Source organism: Saccopteryx leptura, chromosome 11, assembly GCF_036850995.1.
Source record: "Saccopteryx leptura isolate mSacLep1 chromosome 11, mSacLep1_pri_phased_curated, whole genome shotgun sequence".
Taxonomy (NCBI): domain Eukaryota; kingdom Metazoa; phylum Chordata; class Mammalia; order Chiroptera; family Emballonuridae; genus Saccopteryx; species Saccopteryx leptura.
The window spans coordinates 43,262,166-43,282,881 of record NC_089513.1 but is presented as its reverse complement, the minus strand read 5'-3'; the positions used below and the strand labels follow the sequence as shown (position 1 = coordinate 43,282,881).

General features: G+C 46.0%; 1 protein-coding gene and 1 non-coding gene across 3 annotated transcripts in view; one reads left to right on the top strand and one right to left on the bottom strand.

Moving 5' to 3' along the window:
* Positions 1-16,311, top strand: part of LOC136382842 (UDP-N-acetylglucosamine transporter TMEM241) — a 101,967-nt gene extending 85,656 nt beyond the window's left edge. For both annotated transcript variants that reach the window (XM_066352200.1, XM_066352201.1), the window contains 2 exons: positions 9,644-9,708; positions 15,633-16,311. In XM_066352200.1, the coding sequence (XP_066208297.1) occupies positions 9,644-9,708; positions 15,633-15,693 (126 nt within the window). In that variant the 3' untranslated portion in view covers positions 15,694-16,311. The remainder of the gene's footprint in view (positions 1-9,643; positions 9,709-15,632) is intronic.
* A 1,946-nt stretch (positions 16,312-18,257) lies between these two features.
* On the bottom strand, positions 18,258-18,364 carry LOC136383610 (U6 spliceosomal RNA). The gene has a single exon (XR_010747435.1). It is a non-coding gene; the product is annotated as a U6 spliceosomal RNA (small nuclear RNA).
* Positions 18,365-20,716: the final 2,352 nt, after the last annotated feature.

The following is a 20,716-nucleotide window of genomic DNA, read 5'->3' as shown; positions in this document are numbered from 1 at the left end:
TAAAGATGAAAGGTCAGATTTGACTGACAATGGAGGAAAATGAATTTTAATTACATAATTTATCATATAATTGATGTGATCAAAGAATCGGACAATGAGTACTCATCATTGCAGGACCTTATAGAACAGGGAGCGATAATGAGGGTTTGCATACAGGGAGTGGTGACCAGGGGTCACAGTGGCTCCAAGGCTCATAGCTGGAGACGCGGGAAACCCAGGGCAATCCAGACAGAAGTGGGGCCAATTGTGAAAGAACATCTTCGGAGAGGAAAGCTGGTGAAGTCTATTTCAGACAAGTGTGTGTGGTGCAAAAACATCTAAATGTTTTTCCCATAAAGCAAGGACTTTGCATGTCCTTCACCCACAGAGGGACAGATTGAAATCAAGAAAATGAATAGATGAACTCATGAGAGAGTGAGAGGATTTAGGGAAAACAGAGCAGGGGCCCAGGACTTAGCTGACAACCAGTAATGACCAGGAAAGAGAATACCCCAGAGGTGGAAGGGGAACCAGGCAAGTTCAGTGTGGAGAAGTCTAAGGAAGAATGTTAGAGAGGAATGCCACCAAGAGGTCAGAGAGACCCAGAGTGAGAAAAGACTAGAGCAAGGGCACTGCTAGCCTTTGAGGAACTGGTGTTAGTCAAGGGGCAGGGAGGGGAGTGCGACAGATGATGCATCATAAATACTGAGGATCCCTAAGAAGAGAATAGAGATTGTGATGGTGGTGGGCAGGGGGATAGCCCGACCTAGTGGAGATAATGTCTTCTTCAGGAACAGGACGGCTTGCACATGCTTGCAATAAGAAGACACCATAAAAAAAAGAAGAAGAAGAAGAAGACACCCATAGAGAGATTTAAAGATGCTAGAGAATGAGGAGAAATCGGGAGAACATATTTATTTTTTAAATTAATTAATTAATTAATTTGTAGTTGAGAGCAGGATAGTGAGGGAGACTCCTGCATGCACCCTGACCGGGATCCACCCAGCAACCCCATCTGGGGCTGATGCTTGAGTACTGACCTATTTTTAGCACCTGAGACTGACAGGCTCAGACCAACCAAGCCATCCTCAGTGCCTGGGGCCACATTTGAACCAATCGAGCCACTGGCTATCGGAGAGTAGGAGGGAGAAAAGGGGGAGGGGGAGAGGGAGAGAAGCAGATGGTCACTTCTGTGTGCCCTGACTAGGAATTGAACCTGGGACATTCATATGCTGGGTTGATGCTTTACCCAGTGAGCCACCAGCTAGGGCCGAGAACATGTTTCAGAGGGAGTGAAAGGCTTGTGGGGGGTTAGCTTTAGAGAAAACGGAAAGCCTTTTTCCTGAGCCTAAACTGAAGGGCAATGATAGGCAGAGGGGAGGCTTTTCCATGAGGCACATGTAGGGATTTCAGGGAAAGAGGGAGGGAAGGAGCGCTTACTGTTTGGTTGGCTTTGATGCACTGAAGCCTTATAGTCTTCAGCTGTTTCATCCATAAAGCAAGGAGTCTGGACTAGAAAATATCTAACGGTAGCTCAAAATGTTATGATTCTAATGAGCTCTGATAGTGTCAATGGTATCTGATATTTAACACTAAACACTGATGATATTTATATTCAATTGTAAGATTACTATATAAGGTGATCTGCTAGGAGCCATATTATTATCAGTACTTACTTATCAAAGCATTTACCAGATTCAAAGTGTTTAATAGAATTTATCAGAATAAAGTAGGAAACCACTCAGCAATCTGACCTTCTTCTGTCCCTATCAGCAAAATTCACCTTCTCTCCTGAAAGATTATGTGGGAATGCTGCAAGCAGCTCATTCGAATGTTTGCCCCTGTTTTTACTTAGAATTTGGAGAGAGAATTCGGCTTAAGGAACGCTGCCTAGGCTAGGATGCTGCTCACACGGTCCAGGTGGAAGATGGGAAGCCTTTGGAGACTTGGTCCCATGTGAGTCTTTAAACCTGGAGAGTGTGGTGGGTGCAGAACTGGAGGAAGGAGACAAGGAACAAAGTGTAAAATATTACAAAATTAGGATAGTCTAGAACTTGGAGACCTCCATGTTTCAAGCTAAATGCAGAGTATGTGCGATAACGTGTGTGAAGTGACCAGGGAGTGACACAGTGCCGTGCAAACACGGGGCGTTCTGCGCAGCCCTGTACACCGGGAGCAGGGAGTGACACAGTGCCGTGCAAACACGGGGCGTCCTGCGCAGCCCTGTACACTAGGAGCAGGACTTCATTTTGGCCTCGCGTTGAGTCCCAGTTCTTCCGCTTTCTAGTCTGCTTTATTTTCTTATTTATAAACAATTATAATAATAATGTCAACCTTGCTCAGAGGTTTGGACAATATTTAGACAGTCCTTGGATAGTGAGCACTGGCAATTGGCAGGCCCGGTTTGGCTCTGTCAACCACTAGTTTAATTCTTTCACCAAACCAGTGATTTCCAGAGTTTGAATTTACCGTTTGTATTTACTGGTCCTAGATGGTGAATTCAGTTGTGGGTGCCTTTTAGACGCTGTTCAGAATCCCACAAGCAGGAGAACAAGGTCTCTCAAAGCTCTGATAACCAGACATTGTCTAACAAAAGAGGCAATTGATGCACCATTCACAGTGTTTTTAAACCTATAGAAAGAGTCATTGATTCAGAACAGTTGCTGTGCCTGTGAAGAAGTATGTTTGATGGTTTCCATGGAGACCACCCTGCTGGCTGTTCTGCCATCACTAGACTTAATTATACACTGTGATTGCTGGGGAGCCTTCAAAGCTGTCTCCATAACAACACCTCCTGTGTAGTATCATGACCGTTGCCCCAAACTGTGTTTCCCATATAGGAGTTTCTCTTAAAGGAGTTGAGAAGATTCTGCTGATAAGTTTCAACTTTCCTTAGACTTATCCTTAGTAAGAACTCTTCACCGGACAGGAATTTTTCTGACTTTTGACTGCCCATCTCTCAGGCTGCCGTGCCAGGCCTTCGAAGCAGGGCCTAATGTCTTTCTTTTTTTATAGGACATGTTGACATTTCTTTTGAACTATTGCTAAGATATTGAACTAAGAAGGAGTCTTGGCTATGTTCGTTTACTGGATAAAATTAAACCAGTTTAAGCATCGGATGAACTTTTAAAGCATTGTCAACAGAAACTGTTAGGATTTGATGTTTGGAATTTTTAGATATCTCCAAGACCATTAGTAAAACTCTTGCTGTTTCTGGTGTAATTAAAAAACAGGAAGAAAAAGAGGCAGCAGCTAAGTGTCTTTTTAATGTAGAGTCACACAGATTTCAGGACTTCTAAATACCATAAATTTTTACTTTTCATCTGATTTTTTAGATATATCATATTTGTAGGGAAATTCCAAAGCTTAACATTGAATCATACCTTAAACTTCTCAGAGGGTGACAAGTGAGTAAATATATCAAGTTCTTGAATTAGACATTTTAGGATCAATTTCTGGCATATGATTGTGTGTGCACACCGCCCCTCACTGCCTCCCCCAAAGAGATTATTGAAAAATCCTGAAAGTACAGTAACAATGACCAGAGGCAGATTTAAAGGTGGGCGCACTGGGCGTGTGCCCTGGGCCCCGACTTCTGAAGGGCCCCGCTAAACCCCAACTTTACGCTTTTGTCTAATGACACCAAGTTTGGTTTCATATATGCAATTTTAACATTAATAGTGCATAATATTTTTAATTTATTTAAAAATATGGTTAAGATGTATTTTTATTTTCCCTGTCTCTCTCATTTTTTTATCTTATTTTTATTAATTTTAATGCAGTGACATTGATAAATCAGGGTACATATGTTGAGAGAAAACATCTCCAGATTATTTTGACCTTTGATCGTGCTGCATACCCCTCACTCAAAGTCAAATCGTCCTCTGTCACCTTCTATCTGGTTTTCTTTGTGCCCCTACCCTCCCCCAACTCCCTCCCTTTCCTTCCTCGCCCCCTCCCCACCCCTCCACCCCACTCCCTGTTACCATCACATTCTTGTCCATGTCTCTGAGTCTCATTTTTATGTCCCATCTATGCATGAGTTCATATAGTTCTTAGTTTTTTTTCTGATTTACTTATTTCACTCCGTATAATCAAGGTCCATCCATGTTATTGTAAATGATCCGATGTCATCATTTCTTATGGCTGAGTAGTATTCCATAGTATATATCTACCAAAGCTTTTTAATCCACTCGTCCTCTGACGGACACTTGGGCTGTTTCCAGATCTTTGCTATTGTGAACAATGCTGCTATAAACATGGGGGTGCATTTCTCCTTCTGGAACCATTCTATGGTGTCCTTGGGGTATATTCCTAAAAGTGGGATGGCTGGGTCAAAAGGCTGTTCGATTTTCAATTTTTTGAGGAATCTCCATACTGTTTTCCACAGTGGCTGCACCAGTCTGCATTACCACCAGCAGTGTAGGAGGGTTCCCTTTTCTCCACATCCTCACCAGCACTTATTCTGTGTTGTTTTGTTGATGAGCACCATTCTGACCGGTGTGAGGTGATATCTCATTGTGGTTTTAATTTGCATTTCTCTAATAATTACTGATGTTGAGCATTTTTCATATGTCTATTGGCCATCTGTATATCCTCTTTGGAGAAGTGTCTATTCATTTCTTTTGCCCATTTTTTGATTGGATTGTTTGTCTTTCTGGTGTTGAGATTTACAAGTTCTTTATAAATTTTGGTTATTAACCCCTTATCAGATGTACTGTCAAATATGTTCTCCCATTGTGTAGTTTGTCTTTTTATTCTGTTCTTATTGTCTTTGGCTGTGCAAAAGCTTTTTAGTTTGATGTAGTCCCATTTGTTTATCCTGTCTTTCATTTCCCTTGCCCGTGGAGATAAATCAGCAAATATATTACTGCGAGAGATGTCGGAGAGCTTACTGCCTATGTTTTCTTCTAAGATGCTTATGGTTTCACGCCTTACATTTAAATCTTTTATCCATTTTGAGTTTATTTTTGTGAATGGTGTAAGTTGGTGGTCTAGTTTCATGTTTTTGCAGGTTGCTGTCCAATTTTCCCAACACCATTTGTTGAAGAGGCTGTCTTTACTCCATTGTATTTCCTTACCTCCTTTGTCAAATATCAGTTGTCCATAGAGCTGTGGCTTTATTTCTGGATTCTCCGTTATGTTCCATTGATCTATGTGCCTGTTCTTATGCCAGTACCAGACTGTTTTGAGTACAATGGCCTTGTAGTATAACTTGATATCAGGAAGTGTGATACCTCCCCCTTTATTCTTCTTTTTTAAGATTGCTGAGGCTATTTGTGTTCTCTTTTGGTTCCATATAAATTTTTGGAATATGTGATCTATATCTTTAAAGTATGTCATTGGTATTTTAATTGGTATTGCATTGAATTTATAAATTACTTTGGGTAATATAGACATTTTAATGATGTTTATTCTTCCTAACCATGAGCATGGTATATGCTTCCACTTGTTTATATCTTCCTTGATTTCTTTTATCAATGCTTTGTAATTTTCCGAGTACAAGTCTTTACTCTCCTTGGTTAAATGTACTCCTAGGTACTTTATTTTTTTGGTTGTAATAGTGAAGGGGATTGTTTCCTTAATTTCTCTTTCCGACTGTTCATTGTTGGTGTATAAAAATGCCTCTGATTTCTGAGTATTAATTTTATATTCTGCCACCTTGCTGAATTCATTTACCAGGTTCAGTAGTTTTTTGACTGAGACTTTAGGATTATCTATATACAATATCATATCATCTGCAAATAATGATAGCTTTACTTCTTCTTTTCCAACTTGAATGCTGTGAGAGAAGGCTGCCCCGGGAGTCAGGGTGTTGGTTCTGTTCCTCGCTGCCATGAAGTACCCACCCCCCACCCCCAGAGCTAATCTTATCACCTCTGCTTAGGGAGTCCCCTCCACCTTGCGAGTTCTACCCTAGGTGACTATACATGAGACATTCAGTATCCAGACTCGCCCAGCCAGCCTCTCCTGGCTTCTGTTTGCTCCTTAGTGGCATTAGAAGTGGAGAGGGCCTCTGGCTTGGGAAGATTTATCATTGAAATCTTTGAGTATTCTTGAGCAGCCCTGACAGCTCGTGACATACAGAAATCTATCACTTTGCTGAGGTATGAATTTGAACCTCACACACGGTGAGGTGGGTGTGCGAGTATGAGTCACTAAGTGGGTAAATTGAGTTGACCAACTACTCTTCAGCAAGGTTATGCTGGCTGTTACTTGTTCTTATGTAGTGATTTTTGTGAAATGGTAAAACTTTGGTGACTGTGTGTGTGTGTGTGTGTGTGTGTGAGAGAGAGAGAGAGAGAGAGAGAGAGAGAGAGAGAGAGAGAGAGAGAGAGAGAGAGAGAGAGAGAGAGGAGGGAACATGCCTCCAAAAAGAGCTGAGTGGAGTGCTAGGGCTGGTGATGGAAATAAAGTAGAGAAGCCTAAGAAACTGCAGTTTCTTAAAGTGGCCCATCTAACTCCACAGTGCTGCACAGTGCAAGCCAGTTCACTGTGCATTCTCTACAGAAATAAGACAAACCGATCTTAGAAGTTTCAGTGAGGCAGCCAGCAGAACATTTGCTCATTGAGAGATAAAAATTTAGAGAAGTTTGAAAAAGTGGCCCGAGAGCAAAGCAGGAGACTATGTACACATTTCCAGGAAGCGGCAGATGGAAAAGGCGCAGTGTGGCTACTTAACCCACCTTATTTTCAAGTAAGAGCTAGTTTGAAAATATTAAGATATGTTTTTCTTGGCAAAAGCTGCAGTTAATAGGTACAAACAGGTCAGCTCTCTGTCTCACAACAGATGAGGTTTTTCCTAAGCTAGAGAACTCACGGAGGACCAGAGGCACAAGTCCTGGACTGTGACTATTGCAGGGCACGTAGGAGCTGTCAGCGTCACAGACTAGACTGACAGTCATATGAAAGAGCCGATCAGAGGTAAGGAGAGAAACTGACCAAAGAAGGTTATGATTATATATGTGTGTCAGATCGTCACGTATACACTTGAAATATATACAAATATGTTTGTCAAGTATTCCTCAATGAAGTTGGAATAAAAGAGAAAACAAACTGGTAAAAAGGAACACAGGAGATGACACAATGGCGAAGAATTAGGACCCCTTTCAGAAACTCAGTGAAGTGTCCCATGATGCCAGGCTTCCAGCATCGCTAACATCCCTCAGTAGAACAGAGCATTCTTCAGCAGTTCCAAGAAATACAATTAGCACCGTCCTTGCAATATTCAAGAAGTTTTAAAAGTAAAACGGAGTTAACAAGATTAACTTTGGTTAAAACTAAGGAACGAGAGGGGGGGGAGAGGGAGATAAAATGACAATAATAAAAATAAAAACAAAGGTAAAAATATGGGTACAAATGAGATAAAAATAATATTTTTCCAAACAGCTAAATGTAATACGTTGGACAACCTAGATGAAATATATGTTGGGAAAAACTGAAAATGGCAAACGGGAATTAAAAAGAAAGAGAAGACTTGTTTGGGACAGTGGCCGTTAAAGATCACCACGAACTAGAAGTTTCTATAGTAAGGATCATGTTTACTCTTTACAGGAAAATAAGGGAAGCTGATGAATTAACTTATATGGTTAGTATAACCTTGTTTCCAAAACCAGATGACTGCATTGCAGGGTAATGATAGTTTAGGCCCACTGTATTTATACCATAGATGCAAAGGTCCTAAAAGAAACAAAAGGGGTGGTGGATTGGAGGAACAGGTGCCATTCATCGTATTTTTAAAGATAAAGCTCACCACCCAACACTGGGAAAATTTTCTTTCTTTGTCCTGTGGATTCTGTTTGTCAATTGACTCTCTGACCTTGTTGCCGCTCCATTTTTGTTCCTGAAGACAACACAGGATTTTTATGTTGTCAAGATTTTTTTCGCCATAAATCAGTAAAGGGAAGCAAACAGAAAGTGACCCCAAGTGGGTGAACTACAAAGGTTCCAAAATCTCACAGTTTATATACCACAGTTCTTGGTTTATACTTCCAGAATTCTTTTGGAGATGGTAAATGAGTGACAATGAGACTCAGTAAATATTCTTCTTCTTTCTGACCATCTGCTCACTGGGAGACCTGAAGAGACCTCTGTGGCAACGTATGAGGTCCCTTTGAGTGAGATGGTAGTGGACATTCCAGAGGCGTCCAGCCTGAATGGCCCATCCCAGTATAACCTGCTTCTCACTTCTTGCAAGAAAGCCAGTCCCAAGGGGGCCTTCCCAGGGAAAACTGTTTGGCATGCCAGAGTGCAGAATTCTTGGGTGGGGGGACATCTTTTCCTGAGCAGACACTCTAAGTGTTGGCAAAATTGAGTTTTGGGCCTGGCCAGGTAGTGGCTCAGTGAATAGACCATCGACCTGGGACGCTGAGGATCCAGGTTCAAAATCCTGAGGTTGCTGGCTTGAGCGTGGGATCATAGACATGACCCCATGGTCACTGTCTTGGGCCCAAAGCTCACCGGCTTGATGCCCAAGGTCACTGGCTTGACGCCCATGGTCACTGGCTTGGGCCCAAAGCTCACTGGCTTGATGCCCAAGGTCACTGGCTTGAAGTCCAAGGTTGTTTGGTTTGAGCAAGGGGTCACTGGCTCAGCAATAAGCAATGAGAAAGCAGTCGCCTGACCTGTGGTGGCGTAGTGGGTAAAGCATCGACCTGGAACGCTGAGGATGCCAGTTCAAAACCCAGGCTTGCTGGTTAAGACACATATAAGAAGCAACAACTATGAGTTGATGCTTCCTGCTCCCAACCCCTCTTCTCTCTGTCTCTCTCCTCGAAAATCAATAAATAAAGTCGTTTAAAAAAAAAAAAAAGAGAGAAAGCAATCAGTGAACAAATAAGGTGCCATAACTATGAGTTGATACTTCTCATCTCTCTCCTTCGTGTCTGTCTCTCTGACTCTGTTCATCTTGCTCTTGTGTGTGCATGCGTGCTAAAAAATAAAAATTAAAAAAAAATTGGGATTTGGTTCAAATACATTCTTTGTGTTAACTGTTAAAAGGCACCGCTGGAGTCCTGTTACTGACCTTCCTACGAGACTTTTTTTGTAATTTCTAGCTCAGAGAGACATGGGAGTGACCTCTACCCCCACTCCCTGGCTTCTAGATATTTGAAAATAATTAATTAATGATTTAACTGGTCTCTTCCCCAGGAAGCGCCTTGTTTTTTAGAATGTGTGCCGGGGACCAGAGAGACAGAGGCGTCAGGACAGGGAAGGACAGTGCCGTAGGCAGAGGCAGGCTGACTGATAGTTTTTATTTGGAGGATCTGGGAATGGGTTAATGAGCATCATTAAGTTTGGGGATTAATTCTACACAGCTGAGACAAGGTGGAAAGAGGTGTTCCTGCTGTGCCCTGCCCTGGAGGGAGGTGAGCGAGGTGCTGGCCCTGTGCCTCCTCTTGAGGAGCTTGGAAATGAAAGGCTTCTTTGAAGATTCCCATCTCTAACATCGACTGGGATTTAGCATTCTCTGCACCAAATGCTTTGCTCAGAGGCAACACTAAGCACAGGGGAGTGGGAGGTGTGGGGAAAGGACGTGAAGTGGAAAGAAGTGTTCATGTTGGGGATCTGAGCTAACTCGGGCTGAGCTTGTGAAAAATGACTCCAGAGAAGGCTGCCGAAGTCTTACCACTCCGATGACCTTTTGTTGGAATTATTTCTGCAGGTGCTCACAGCTGGTTTATCAATATTGCTGTTTGATGTGATCCTGACCAGGGCAACTGTGGGATGGTAAGTCTCTATTTGCATAGAGAGAGGAAATGAAAATTAGTTGTTTGGGTTTCATCAGGATACTAATTTATGCTCTCAAATGTTGAAGAAAAGGTGCATGTGTTGGGCATGTGTTTTATTGACATTAAATATGCACTCAGATGAGTGTATATATCATGGATTTACAACTCGATGACTCTACTCTTCACAAGCTGAATGTACCACCCTTACTGCAGCCGTACAGATAAACAGCAGCACATTACTGGTACACCTTTCAGCCTCTCACCCATACAAGAGTGGCCACTATTGGTGAACTACTATTTTATATAGATAGCTATGTTTGGGTATTTTCTTTTACCGTTCAACTTGTTTTCTTGTCAACAAGGTCCAAACCATCCTTGTTTAGAATGCACGCATCCATTTGCTTAGAGGCAGCACTGCCTCTCTCTATGATATCTAAGCAGAGATCTGAAGGAAGTGAGGAAGAGAGTAATGGGTTATTGGAGGGAACAGCACATGCAAAGGCCCTGTGGTGGGAGTATGCTTGGTCTGCTTGAAAAGCAGAGCAGTGTGGCAAGAGGGAGAGTAGTAGGAGAGAAGGCTACAGAGGTAGTTGGCAGCTGACCATGTGGGGCCTTAAAGGTCATTGTAAGGGCTTGGCTTTCCCCTGAGTGAGAAGGGATGAGATGAGAAGATTCTGAGTCTCACACATCTCTGTCTACTGTGTGGAGGATTTATTGTAGAGCAGGCGGGGGTGGGGGGCTGGGGGAGCATAAAGAGCAAATGAGGGCTCTGGCCGTGGTCTAGGTGCCCGGGGACTAAGACCGGCTGGTGCACTGGCAATGCTAGGATATGGTAAGGTGCCAGCAGTGCACGGAGACTTGAGAGAAGGAGAGGAGTCTGGGGTGACTTCGTTTCTGGCCTGAGCATGGAGAACGATGCAGGTGCCTTCACTGAGATGGGGAAGTATATGTGAAAGGCGGCTTTTGCAGGTTGGAGGTGGAGAATTATCAGGAGTTGGGTTGGATATATTAAGGCTGAGGTGCCCGTTACACCTGAGAGTTGTGATATCAGTAGGTAGGTGACTAAGGGGGCCTGGAGGTCAGCAGAGGGGGGAGTCTTTCTGCGTCCTCCTTAACCATGGCATCCACATTGCCCCTCAGAGCCTCTGGGCTCCTCCGCTCGGCCTGGGTTGCCATGCACCCAGCTTTGCCGCTGGCCACCGGCCTCTCAGCCTCCGTGCCTGCATGTCGAGGCGACCTCAGCAGGCCTTCCCTGACCACATTCTACACCAGGTCCCAGCTACTTCCTGTCGCCTTGTGTCTTTCCTGCCTGGAGGTTCCAACAGTCATTACCGTGCTTGTCCGTTGTTCTGCTTTTTACGGACTGCCTCCTTCATAGAAGGTAGCACCCGCTGGGCATGTGGGCTCCGTGCTGGATGCAGGTGAGGGGGGTTAGGGGTGACTAGAGTATGTGGCCACTTTAGACAGATGGCTGCAGCCGCCGCCTGGAACAAGGCTATGTAGAGGATACCCAGGAGACAGAGGTGGCGGCTGTGAGCGTAGGTTCAGCCATAGCTCCTGGAAAGGCCCACAGGACCCTGCACCAGAGCCTCAGCACCTGAGGCCACAAAGGGTTTGGCCGGAGAGAGACAAGGATGTGTGGAAGCTGCTCGGATGTGTTGCTGCCACAGCCCGACAGTGTGACTGGAGCTCCTCGCCGTGTCCTTCACAGACAGACTGCGGGGATCTCCCTCTGTGACAGCTCCTGGGGGCGTGTTAGGGCCCCCGGGCCCCTTCACGGGCAGACTGCGGGGTCTCCCCTCGGTGACAGCTCCTGGGGGCGTGTTAGGGCCCCTGGGCCCCTTCGCAGACAGACTGCGGGGATCTCCCTCTGTGACAGCTCCTGGGGGCGTGTTAGGGCCCCCGGGCCCCTTCACGGACAGACTGCGGGGATCTCCCCTCTGTGACAGCTCCTGGGGGCGTGTTAGGGCCCCTGGGCCCCTTCGCAGACAGACTGTGGGGATCTCCCTCTGTGACAGCTCCTGGGGGCTTGTTAGGGCCCCTGGGCCCCTTCACAGACAGACTGCGGGGTCTCCCCTCTGTGACAGCTCCTGGGGGCGTGTTAGGGCCCCTGGGCCCCTTCGCAGACAGACTGTGGGGATCTCCCTCTGTGACAGCTCCTGGGGGCTTGTTAGGGCCCCCGGGCCCCTTCACGGACAGACTGCGGGTATCTCCCTCTGTGACAGCTCCTGGGGGCTTGTTAGGGCCCCCGGGCCCCTTGTGGTTCTGCTCCAGGGCCAGGTGGTCACAGCCACACTGGGCACAGAATGGAGCGATCTCGTGCGATCCACCTCTGAACTCCGCACAGGCTCTGCCCATTGAAGAGCTGACCAAGTTAAGAGTCTGCTCCAGATTCCCATATGCAGACGGGTTGATGCCCTTGTTCCCAAGGCTTTTGGCTGTCATCTGCAGGGGAGGGGGAGGGGAGGGGGGCGTCATGGCAAGTTTAAAGTGTTAAAACTGCTCACTGCCCCCCTTCATTGGGTATGCTTCATTTGGGGGTGTACACTTACGATGTGCACTGAGGAAAAGTCAAGGTCTGTAATCTTCCACTCCCACTGCTACCACCTGCCAGAAGTCATAACAGTTTGCTTTAATGATGAGAAAAATGCAGTGTTCGGTTCAGGAATGTACATGCCAGAGAGGTGGGCTCTATTGTCTTCACGATGAAAACACATCACGTGGTGCTTCCCTTGTCGCCCAGGACTGGCTCAGTCCTTGCTGGGTCTTTGCCCGGCCTACCGGCTGCTGGCCTCGAGACACAGCTTTCCTCCCCCGGGACCTCACCGCCCGCTGCCCAGCCCGAATCACTAAGCAGTGCACTGTGGGAAATAGTTCATATTTGTGTGGCTGCTTACTGGTCTCCTGTTCTTTGCTTGAGGAAGAAACACAAGCCTAGGGCCTCTTAAGATAATGCTTGTTTCCATCCTAGTTCTGAGATACTGTTTGGCAGGTTCCCCCTGACTCCTATCCCTTGGAATGGCACTTTAAAGCTGAAGTTAGACAAAATTTAGATAGATTTTTATATTTCTTTGTCAATATGGAAAGAAAAGCAAATTGTTGCTTAGCTGTGCTCAAATAAGGCATAGTTCTCAAAAAAAAAGTTTGTTTGTATTTTCATGCTTGGGATCAGAGCCATCCTAAAAGCTGACCCCCTCCTTATTTTTTTTATTTGCTTGCATGTTGGACCAACAGAATCATCACCTGTTTGACTCAGGACCTCAGTGCTGGTTGGTGGGGGCTGGCGCTGGTGCCTGGGGGTGCCCATGGATGCCTCTGGTCTCCCAGCACTTCTTGTGAATAATCTCCTGGTGCTATCTGTCATAGCCACAGGAACAACAGTATTATTTTTTAAACATCCGTATAAGATTCCTATAGGATAAGTGAGAGGCAGGACCAGGCTGTGGATACCATGATGAGGAAGACTAGGGGGTACTTTTGCATCTTGTGTGGCTTTGGGCTAAACGGGGTTCATTCAATTAACAGATTATTTTCCACAGGTCTAATATGTACCAGAAACTGTTCTTGGATAAAAGTGAAAAATTGCTGTCTGTCTATAGTTGCTCATCTCCCTACCTGAGGGCAGGCCCATGTCTAAACCATCCCAGAATGACAGAAATGAATCTTTTGGCTCACAACATTCAGAAAAAGGGGTTCTTGTGCCTGACCAGGCGGTGGCGCAATGGATAGAGTGTCGGACTGGGATGCGGAAGGAACCAGGTTCGAAACCCCGAGGTCGCCAGCTTGAGCGCGGGCTCATCTGGCTTGAGCAAAAAAAAAAAAAAAAGCTCACCAGTTTGGACCCAAGGTCACTGGCTCGAACAAGGGGTTACTCAGTCTGCTGAAGGCCCATGGTCAAGGCACATATGAGAAAGCAATCAAGGAACAACTAAGGTGCCGCAACAAAAAACTGATGATTGATGCTTCTCATCTCTCTCTGTTCCTGTCTGTCTGTCCCTATCTATCCGTCTGTCCCTATCTATCCCTCTCTCTGACTTTCTCTCTATTCTTGTGGAAAAAAAAAAAAAAGCGGTTCTCATCCTCGCTCGGGAACACCTAATGGGGGCATTTCAAGCCCCAAGAAGAAAAGTGGGAGAAAAAGAAAAATTAGGCAATACTTCCATGCCTTCCTCTTCTTCCTGATCTTGTCTCCTCTTCTTTTTTTTTTTTTTTTCATTTTTTCTGAAGCTGGAAACGGGGAGAGACAGTCAGACAGACTCCCGCATGTGCCCGACCGGGATCCACCCGGCACGCCCACCATGGGGCGACGCTCTGCCCACCAGGGGGCGATGCTCTGCCCATCCTGGGCATCGCCATATTGCGACCAGAGCCACTCTAGCGCCTCTGGGGCAGAGGCCACAGAGCCATCCCCAGCGCCCGGGCCATCTTTGCTCCAATGGAGCCTTGGCTGCGGGAGGGGAAGAGAGAGACAGAGAGGAAAGTGCGGCGGAGGGGTGGAGAAGCAAATGGGCGCTTCTCCTGTGTGCCCTGGCCGGGAATCGAACCCGGGTCCTCCGCACGCTAGGCCGATGCTCTACCGCTGAGCCAACCGGCCAGGGCCTCCTCTTCTTTTTAATAATAATAACTAACCATTTATTGAGCAACTACTATGTTTCAGGCATTTTTACATTAATATAATCTGAGTTTTACAACAGCCCTCCAATTTATCCCCATTTTAAAGATGAAGATGCTGAGATTCAGAGACATTTGAGTGGTTTCTCAAAATTTTTTTTAGCTACTAGGCGATTGGACCTGAATTCAAATGGAGGTCTTTGTTTCCAAGACCCCATAACCTGCCATGTACCAATCCTGTACTGATCGCCCAGCTCAGTCCTCAGAGGTGCTTTTTTGGGAAGAATGACGGAGGATTCAGACAGACACCAGATTGTCTACTGAAAAGTTCAAAATAGAAAATGTCCAGACCTTCGAATGTAATACATTTTGGGCATGTTAAAATATTCAGTTTAGTTCTTAGTCTCCAGTTCTCCCACTGCTCGTTCATTTCCAAACCCCGACCCTGTTTATTTCTGCTCTGGTAGGAAATTCACGGCTGCCCTTAGTATTTCCATCTTTCAATGTTCAGTTAGTCTCAATGAAAGAAAAGGACTCACAGACTGTTACCTGAATAATTCAACAGTTATGGATACCTGCATGGCTTCATAGCCACCAGCCCTCTTTAGCCAAAGGCACCAGTGAAGCCCTCCTCTGATAGTCCCACCAGAGAGCATCAGCCAAGGCCCCGCCCCCTCCACCTGGTCAGATGAGTGGACACAGCACCCTCCTCCCCTAGGGAAGGTGTCAGGATCCACCTTGCAGCCCACTCCCCTCCCACCACACAGCTGGGTTTACTTTGTTTTTGTTTTTTTTTTGTTTTTGTTTTTTTTTTTTGTTTTTTTACAGAGACAGAGATAGACAGGGACAGACAGACAGGAATGGAGAGAGATGAGAAGCATCAATCATCAGTTTCTCGTTGCGCGTTGCGACTTCTTAGTTGTTCATTGATTGCTTTCTCACATGTGCCTTGACCGTGGGCCTTCAGCAGACCAAGTAACCCCCTGCTGGAGCCAGCGACCTTGGGTCCAAGCTGGTGAGCTCTTTGCTCAAGCCAGATGAGCCCGCGCTCAAGCTGGCGACCTCGGGGTCTCGAACCTGGGTCCTTCCGCATCCCAGTCCGACGCTCTATCCACTGCGCCACCACCTGGTCAGGCCAGCTGGGTTTACTTTGGATGATTGGGTGGGCGGTTCCTGGGCCTGACCTGGAAGTGGGATGTGAGTCCCAGCGGCAGAATGGGGGTGGGGGGCAGCCCTCACGCTGTTGCACGTGGACACCAGGTGGCCCCTGGCTCTGGGGCGTGGAAAGCTGACCTCCTGATGCTTTTGCAGCCTCCTGCTTGGTGGACTTGGAGAGGCCTTGCTGGTTTTCTCGGAGCGGAAAGGCACCTAATGATGAGTGCAGGAGAAGGAGCCTCCCGTGTCCGCTGGAGGAGGCAGCGCCAGCTGCTGACGTCCTTGCCAAGGGCTTGGACAGAAGGGAGCAAGGATGCTGAGACCACCACTTCTCCCTGTGTCCAGAACTCTTTCTGGGGGTCTCTGGCCGCTGCAGATGGACTGTGCTTTGTCTTCAAGGTGTGCTGTTCCCAATCGTATGGAAGTGGACATGGGATTCCCCTGGATTGGGCGATGGCCCGCTCACCTCAGCCAACATGCAGGCCTCCTTATTACACGCCCTTCACCAAACGCTGCTTCACTCTGTGTAGCGGGCCCAAGGCATTTTGTTGCGTTTTTGGTTTTGTTTTGAGCTTTTACATCTTTGGAGCCTACTGGAGATGTCACCCCTTTGCTCTCTGCTGGCTTGTTGAGAGCCTTCACTCACCCATTTGTGAGAATTCCTCAAGAGGGCTTCCACTGGGCAGGGGTGGGGGGCGTTCTGGGCCAAGAAGAAGCCAGGAAGGACACTATTACTAGAATGAGTGCTGAAACCTTTTGTGGTGTGTGTTGCATTAAATTCTGCATATATGTGTGTGTATATATATATATATACATATATATATACACACATATAAATATATATGTATATACATATATATACACACATATATACATGTATGTATGTGTGTGTGTGTGTGTGTGTGTGTGTGTATTTTTTTTCCTTTGCTCACCATTCTGTTAACTTGGCCCTAAACAATCACCAGAGAGAGTAGGGTTTAGTGCACTGATGGAGTCCCTCCCTGGGCAGGTGAGAAAAAAAACAAACATTTAATATATGAATACACACACATACATATTCATATTCCTTAAAGCTTTTAATCCATTTAATTCCCAATATCTTAGAGTAAGTTTCAAATCATTGAACACTGAAGTATATTTTTTTTAGGCCAGATTAAATAAAAATTGGACTAAAATTCTAAACCTTGCCTCTATGGGAATCAAAAGAAGTGAATTTGCATGAAGTGGTTATTTGATTCTGAACCCACAGTGAAGGTTTAAGAAAATAATGTCTCACTCCAAGTATTTCTGCTCAGAGTGGGTTTTCTGAAACCTAACTACTCTGCCAGCTGTTGGTTTTGGTCCCTGTCAGATGTCATGAGTGCAGAGAGTCCTCCCCGGGGGGAGGCCAGGCCTGGAGTGGGGGACCCCCCCCCCCCGCCATCGAGGGCGAGCCCCCAGCACCGGGGAGGGAGCCTTGTCCACTCTCGGACCTGTGGAGAGTACGGTCAGCTCGGTCAGTGGCCGTTCTTCCTGCATGTCTTTCTCCAACATTTGAGGAGAGAAAAAGAAAACAACTGGGAATGGGTTTGTATATTTGCAATTTGAGTATCTTAAATTCATTTCGTCATCCTTCCTGTTCTCTGCTTGTCACTTAGGTGAAGATCTTCAGAGTGACCTTCCCACACAGGTAGTCGCAGCTTCCTTTTGTTCTTCACCTGGGATGTCAAACTTTCTTAGATTAAGGATCAAATAGAAAATCTGAGCTTGGAATTCTCCTGATTCTTTGGCTCCCACAAACCTCTCTGTATAACTGAGGCCAGTTCTTCTCTATCAGTGGAAAGTGGCATCTGTCCAGATGTCATCTTATGCTGTCTTTCCAAGTAGCATTTATGCAAATTAAGATTCTTAGGGCTGGAAAGAGCCACGTTCAGGTAACGAACGTGTAAAGTCTCTTTTCCAGCAGGACTGACCTCAAACACTTTGGCTGAAAGTTGTAGGCATTTCTTTTTTTAAAAGAATCTCTAGCAAGGGTAGGCTGGGTGTGTGTGTGTGTGTGTGTGTGTGTGTGTGTTTTGTTTCTTTGATTTTTTTTTTTTGATTTTTTTATTATATAATTTTATTTTTTTAATGGGGTGACATCAATAAATCAGGATACATATATTCAAAGATAACAAGTCCAGGTTATCTTGTCGTTCAATTATGTTGCATACCCACCACCCAAAGTCAGATTGTCCTCTGTCACCTTCTATCTTGTTTTCTTTGTGCCCCTCCCCACCCCCTATACCTCTCCCATTCCCCCCTCCCCCCCGTAACCACCACACTCTTATAAATGTCTCTTAGTTTCACTATTATGTCCCACCTACGTATGGAATAATACAGTTCCTGTTTTTTTCTGATTTACTTATTTCGCTTCGTATCATGTTATCAAGATCCCACCATTTTGCTGTTAATGTTCCGATGTCATCATTTCTTATGGCTGAGTAGTATTCCATAGTGTATATGTGCCACATCTTCTTTATCCAGTCATCTATTGATGGGCTTTTTGGTTGTTTCCATGTCCTGGCCACTGTGAACAATGCTGCAATAAACATGGGGCTGCATGTGTCTTTACGTATCAATGTTTCTGAGTTTTTGGGATATATACCCAGTAGAGGGATTGCTGGGTCATAAGGTAGTTCTATTTTCAGTTTTTTGAGGAACCACCATACTTTCTTCCATAATGGTTGTACTACTTTACATTCCCACCAACAGTGTATGAGGGTTCCTTTTTCTCCACAGCCTCTCCAACATTTGCTGTTAAAAAATATGGAACGCTTCACGAATTTGCGTGTCATCCTTGCGCAGGGGCCATGCTAATCTTCTGTGTATCGTTCCAATTTTAGTATATGTGCTGCCGAAGCGAGCACTGTTTCTTTGATTTTAAAAAATCATGTTCTAGAGTTCCATTGTTTTTAAAATCTCCAATTTCTTACTTTGACAGCAGCAAAAAACAGTGGATAAGGTGTTCCTTCAATATTTCTTCCTGTTTCCTTCATCTTCTATCTCTTCTTGGGCTATTTTCTTCAAGCTTCAATCACTTGCCCAGGTTCACAGGCTCCGCTCTGAGTGCAGGGTGAGCCCAGAGGTCTGGAGAGTAGGGCTGCCCAGCTCGGTGCAGACCCTGGGCTCTCAGGGCCCGTGGACGGGCATCTCCAGGAGTCCCGTTCACCCGTAATGATACATCTGGTCATGTCCTCTCTGGGTCCTGGTTACCAGGGGTCTGGAGAGTAGGGCTGCCCAGCTCGGCGCAGTCCCTGGGCCCGTGGACGGGCATCCCCAGGAGTCCTGCTCACCCGTAATGATACATCTGGTCATGTCCTCTCTGGGTCCTGATTACCAGAGGTCTGGAGAGTAGGGCTGCCCAGCTCGGTGCAGTCCCTGGGCTCTCAGACCCCGTGGACGGGCATCCCCAGGAGTCCCATCACCCGTAATGACCCATCTGGTCCTGTCCTCTCTGGGTCCTGATTACCAGAGGCCTTGTTGGCTGCAAGTCAAAGCATGGGTGTTTTGTTTTGTTTTTATATTTGTGAAAATAAAGAATGTGCTTTCTGTCAGGAGAGGCAAGGTTCTGTATGATTGTGTATTATTACTAATCTATGTAGATAAGGAAAAATGAACATTTATTATTATTATTATTTGGTAATTTGCCTTTCTCTTCTGTTCAACCCCACTAGGAGAGTATTGCAAAAAAGGTGTCCTCCTTGGAGAGGGAGTTCTTACATCTTAAACCCAGACCCAGACTTCTGCGAATATCCAGGCCACTTATCTCTCAGTAGGGAAGGCCACCCAGCTGCTCCCTCTAGCCTTGGACTGTCCAGTAGGGACATGTGTGGCTACTGAACACTGGAAGGGGGTGGGTTCAAATCCAGATGTGCTTGAGTGTAGGTACACACCAATTTTGAAGGATTAGTTTTTACTAGGATGTAAAATTTTTATACTGATTACATGTTGAAATAATATTTTTGATATATGGGGTTAAATAAAATATATCACCAAAATTAAGTTTCCCTGTTTCTTTTACCTTTTTTAATGAGGCTACTACAAAATTTTAACTTGTGTACTAGGCTTCCATTGGTCCGTGCTCATCTGGAACAGGTCTTCCACACGGGCCCGGGGAGGGGCGAAGGACAGGGGGTGGATGTAGCTGCTGGGGTGGATGTAGCTGCTGGGGTACCAACCAGTAAGAATGTCTAAGACATCTAAGACCTCTGAGAGATCTAGGTCCTTTTGATGCACCTTGTCATTTATTCTTCCTAAAGGTGGGGCAGACATTTTTTCCCATTTTCCCAACAAGATTCAGAGTTTCAGTAACTTTTCCAGGGGGACCCAGCTAGGACTCAACCCAGCTCTCTCTGATAAAGCCTGTTCTTTATCAGAACTTTACAGAGTTCTGTTAAGAAGGAGAAAAAGGGCCCCTACAATTTACAGGGGGTGGTCAGTCAGTCCTCCAAGAGGTGCTTCCATGTGGGCTCCTAACACATGTGAGGCCATTTGTGACTTTCTCCCTGGAGGCCACCTTCCCACCCTTTGCCAAAGGGCAAGGTCTGTGGCCTGAGCTGCAGCTGCCTTCCCGGGTACCAGTCCCTCCCGCCAGCCTCCTCCCTCAGGTTGTGTCTGAGATCCACCGGCATGGGGCGGAGCAACTAGAAGCACTTTGGGAATGACCCTGCTCTCATCTGAGCTACAACTCTACGTGTTTCCAGAACCAATCGTTGCTGAATGCTCCAGCTGGGATGATTGGCACATGAACAGTCTGAAGGTCGAAGGGGCTGGCAGCACTGCCAGGCAAGGAGACCCTGCCCTTCCCCGGGTCTGCAGGTCCCAGCAAGGAAGCAGGCCCAGATCTGGACGAAACAATAAGCATGTAAGAATGCAACATGTGATCAATAAGGCTGGGAACATGATACCTTTCTTGAACAGTTGCCTGGGCCAAAGTATTGAGATAGAATGTGAAATCAGCTGGAGGTTCTAGTAGTTGGGACTTTTGGGGTCAATGGTCCTTTGATCCTTGCTCCAGGCAAAGCTGGTCAAAGGTGTGAGGCTCTTAGGCTTCTCCCAGCCCCACCCAGCATCCTTGACTTGAGGCTCTGTCCCTCAGCCCAGCACAGAGGGAGGCAGTGGTGGCTTGTCCCCAAAGATGCTCCCACTGCCACCCCAATTCTATTCACGCTCCTGTGGAGTTCCTGCCCCTTTCTCTCGAGTGGGGCTGGCTCTGTGGC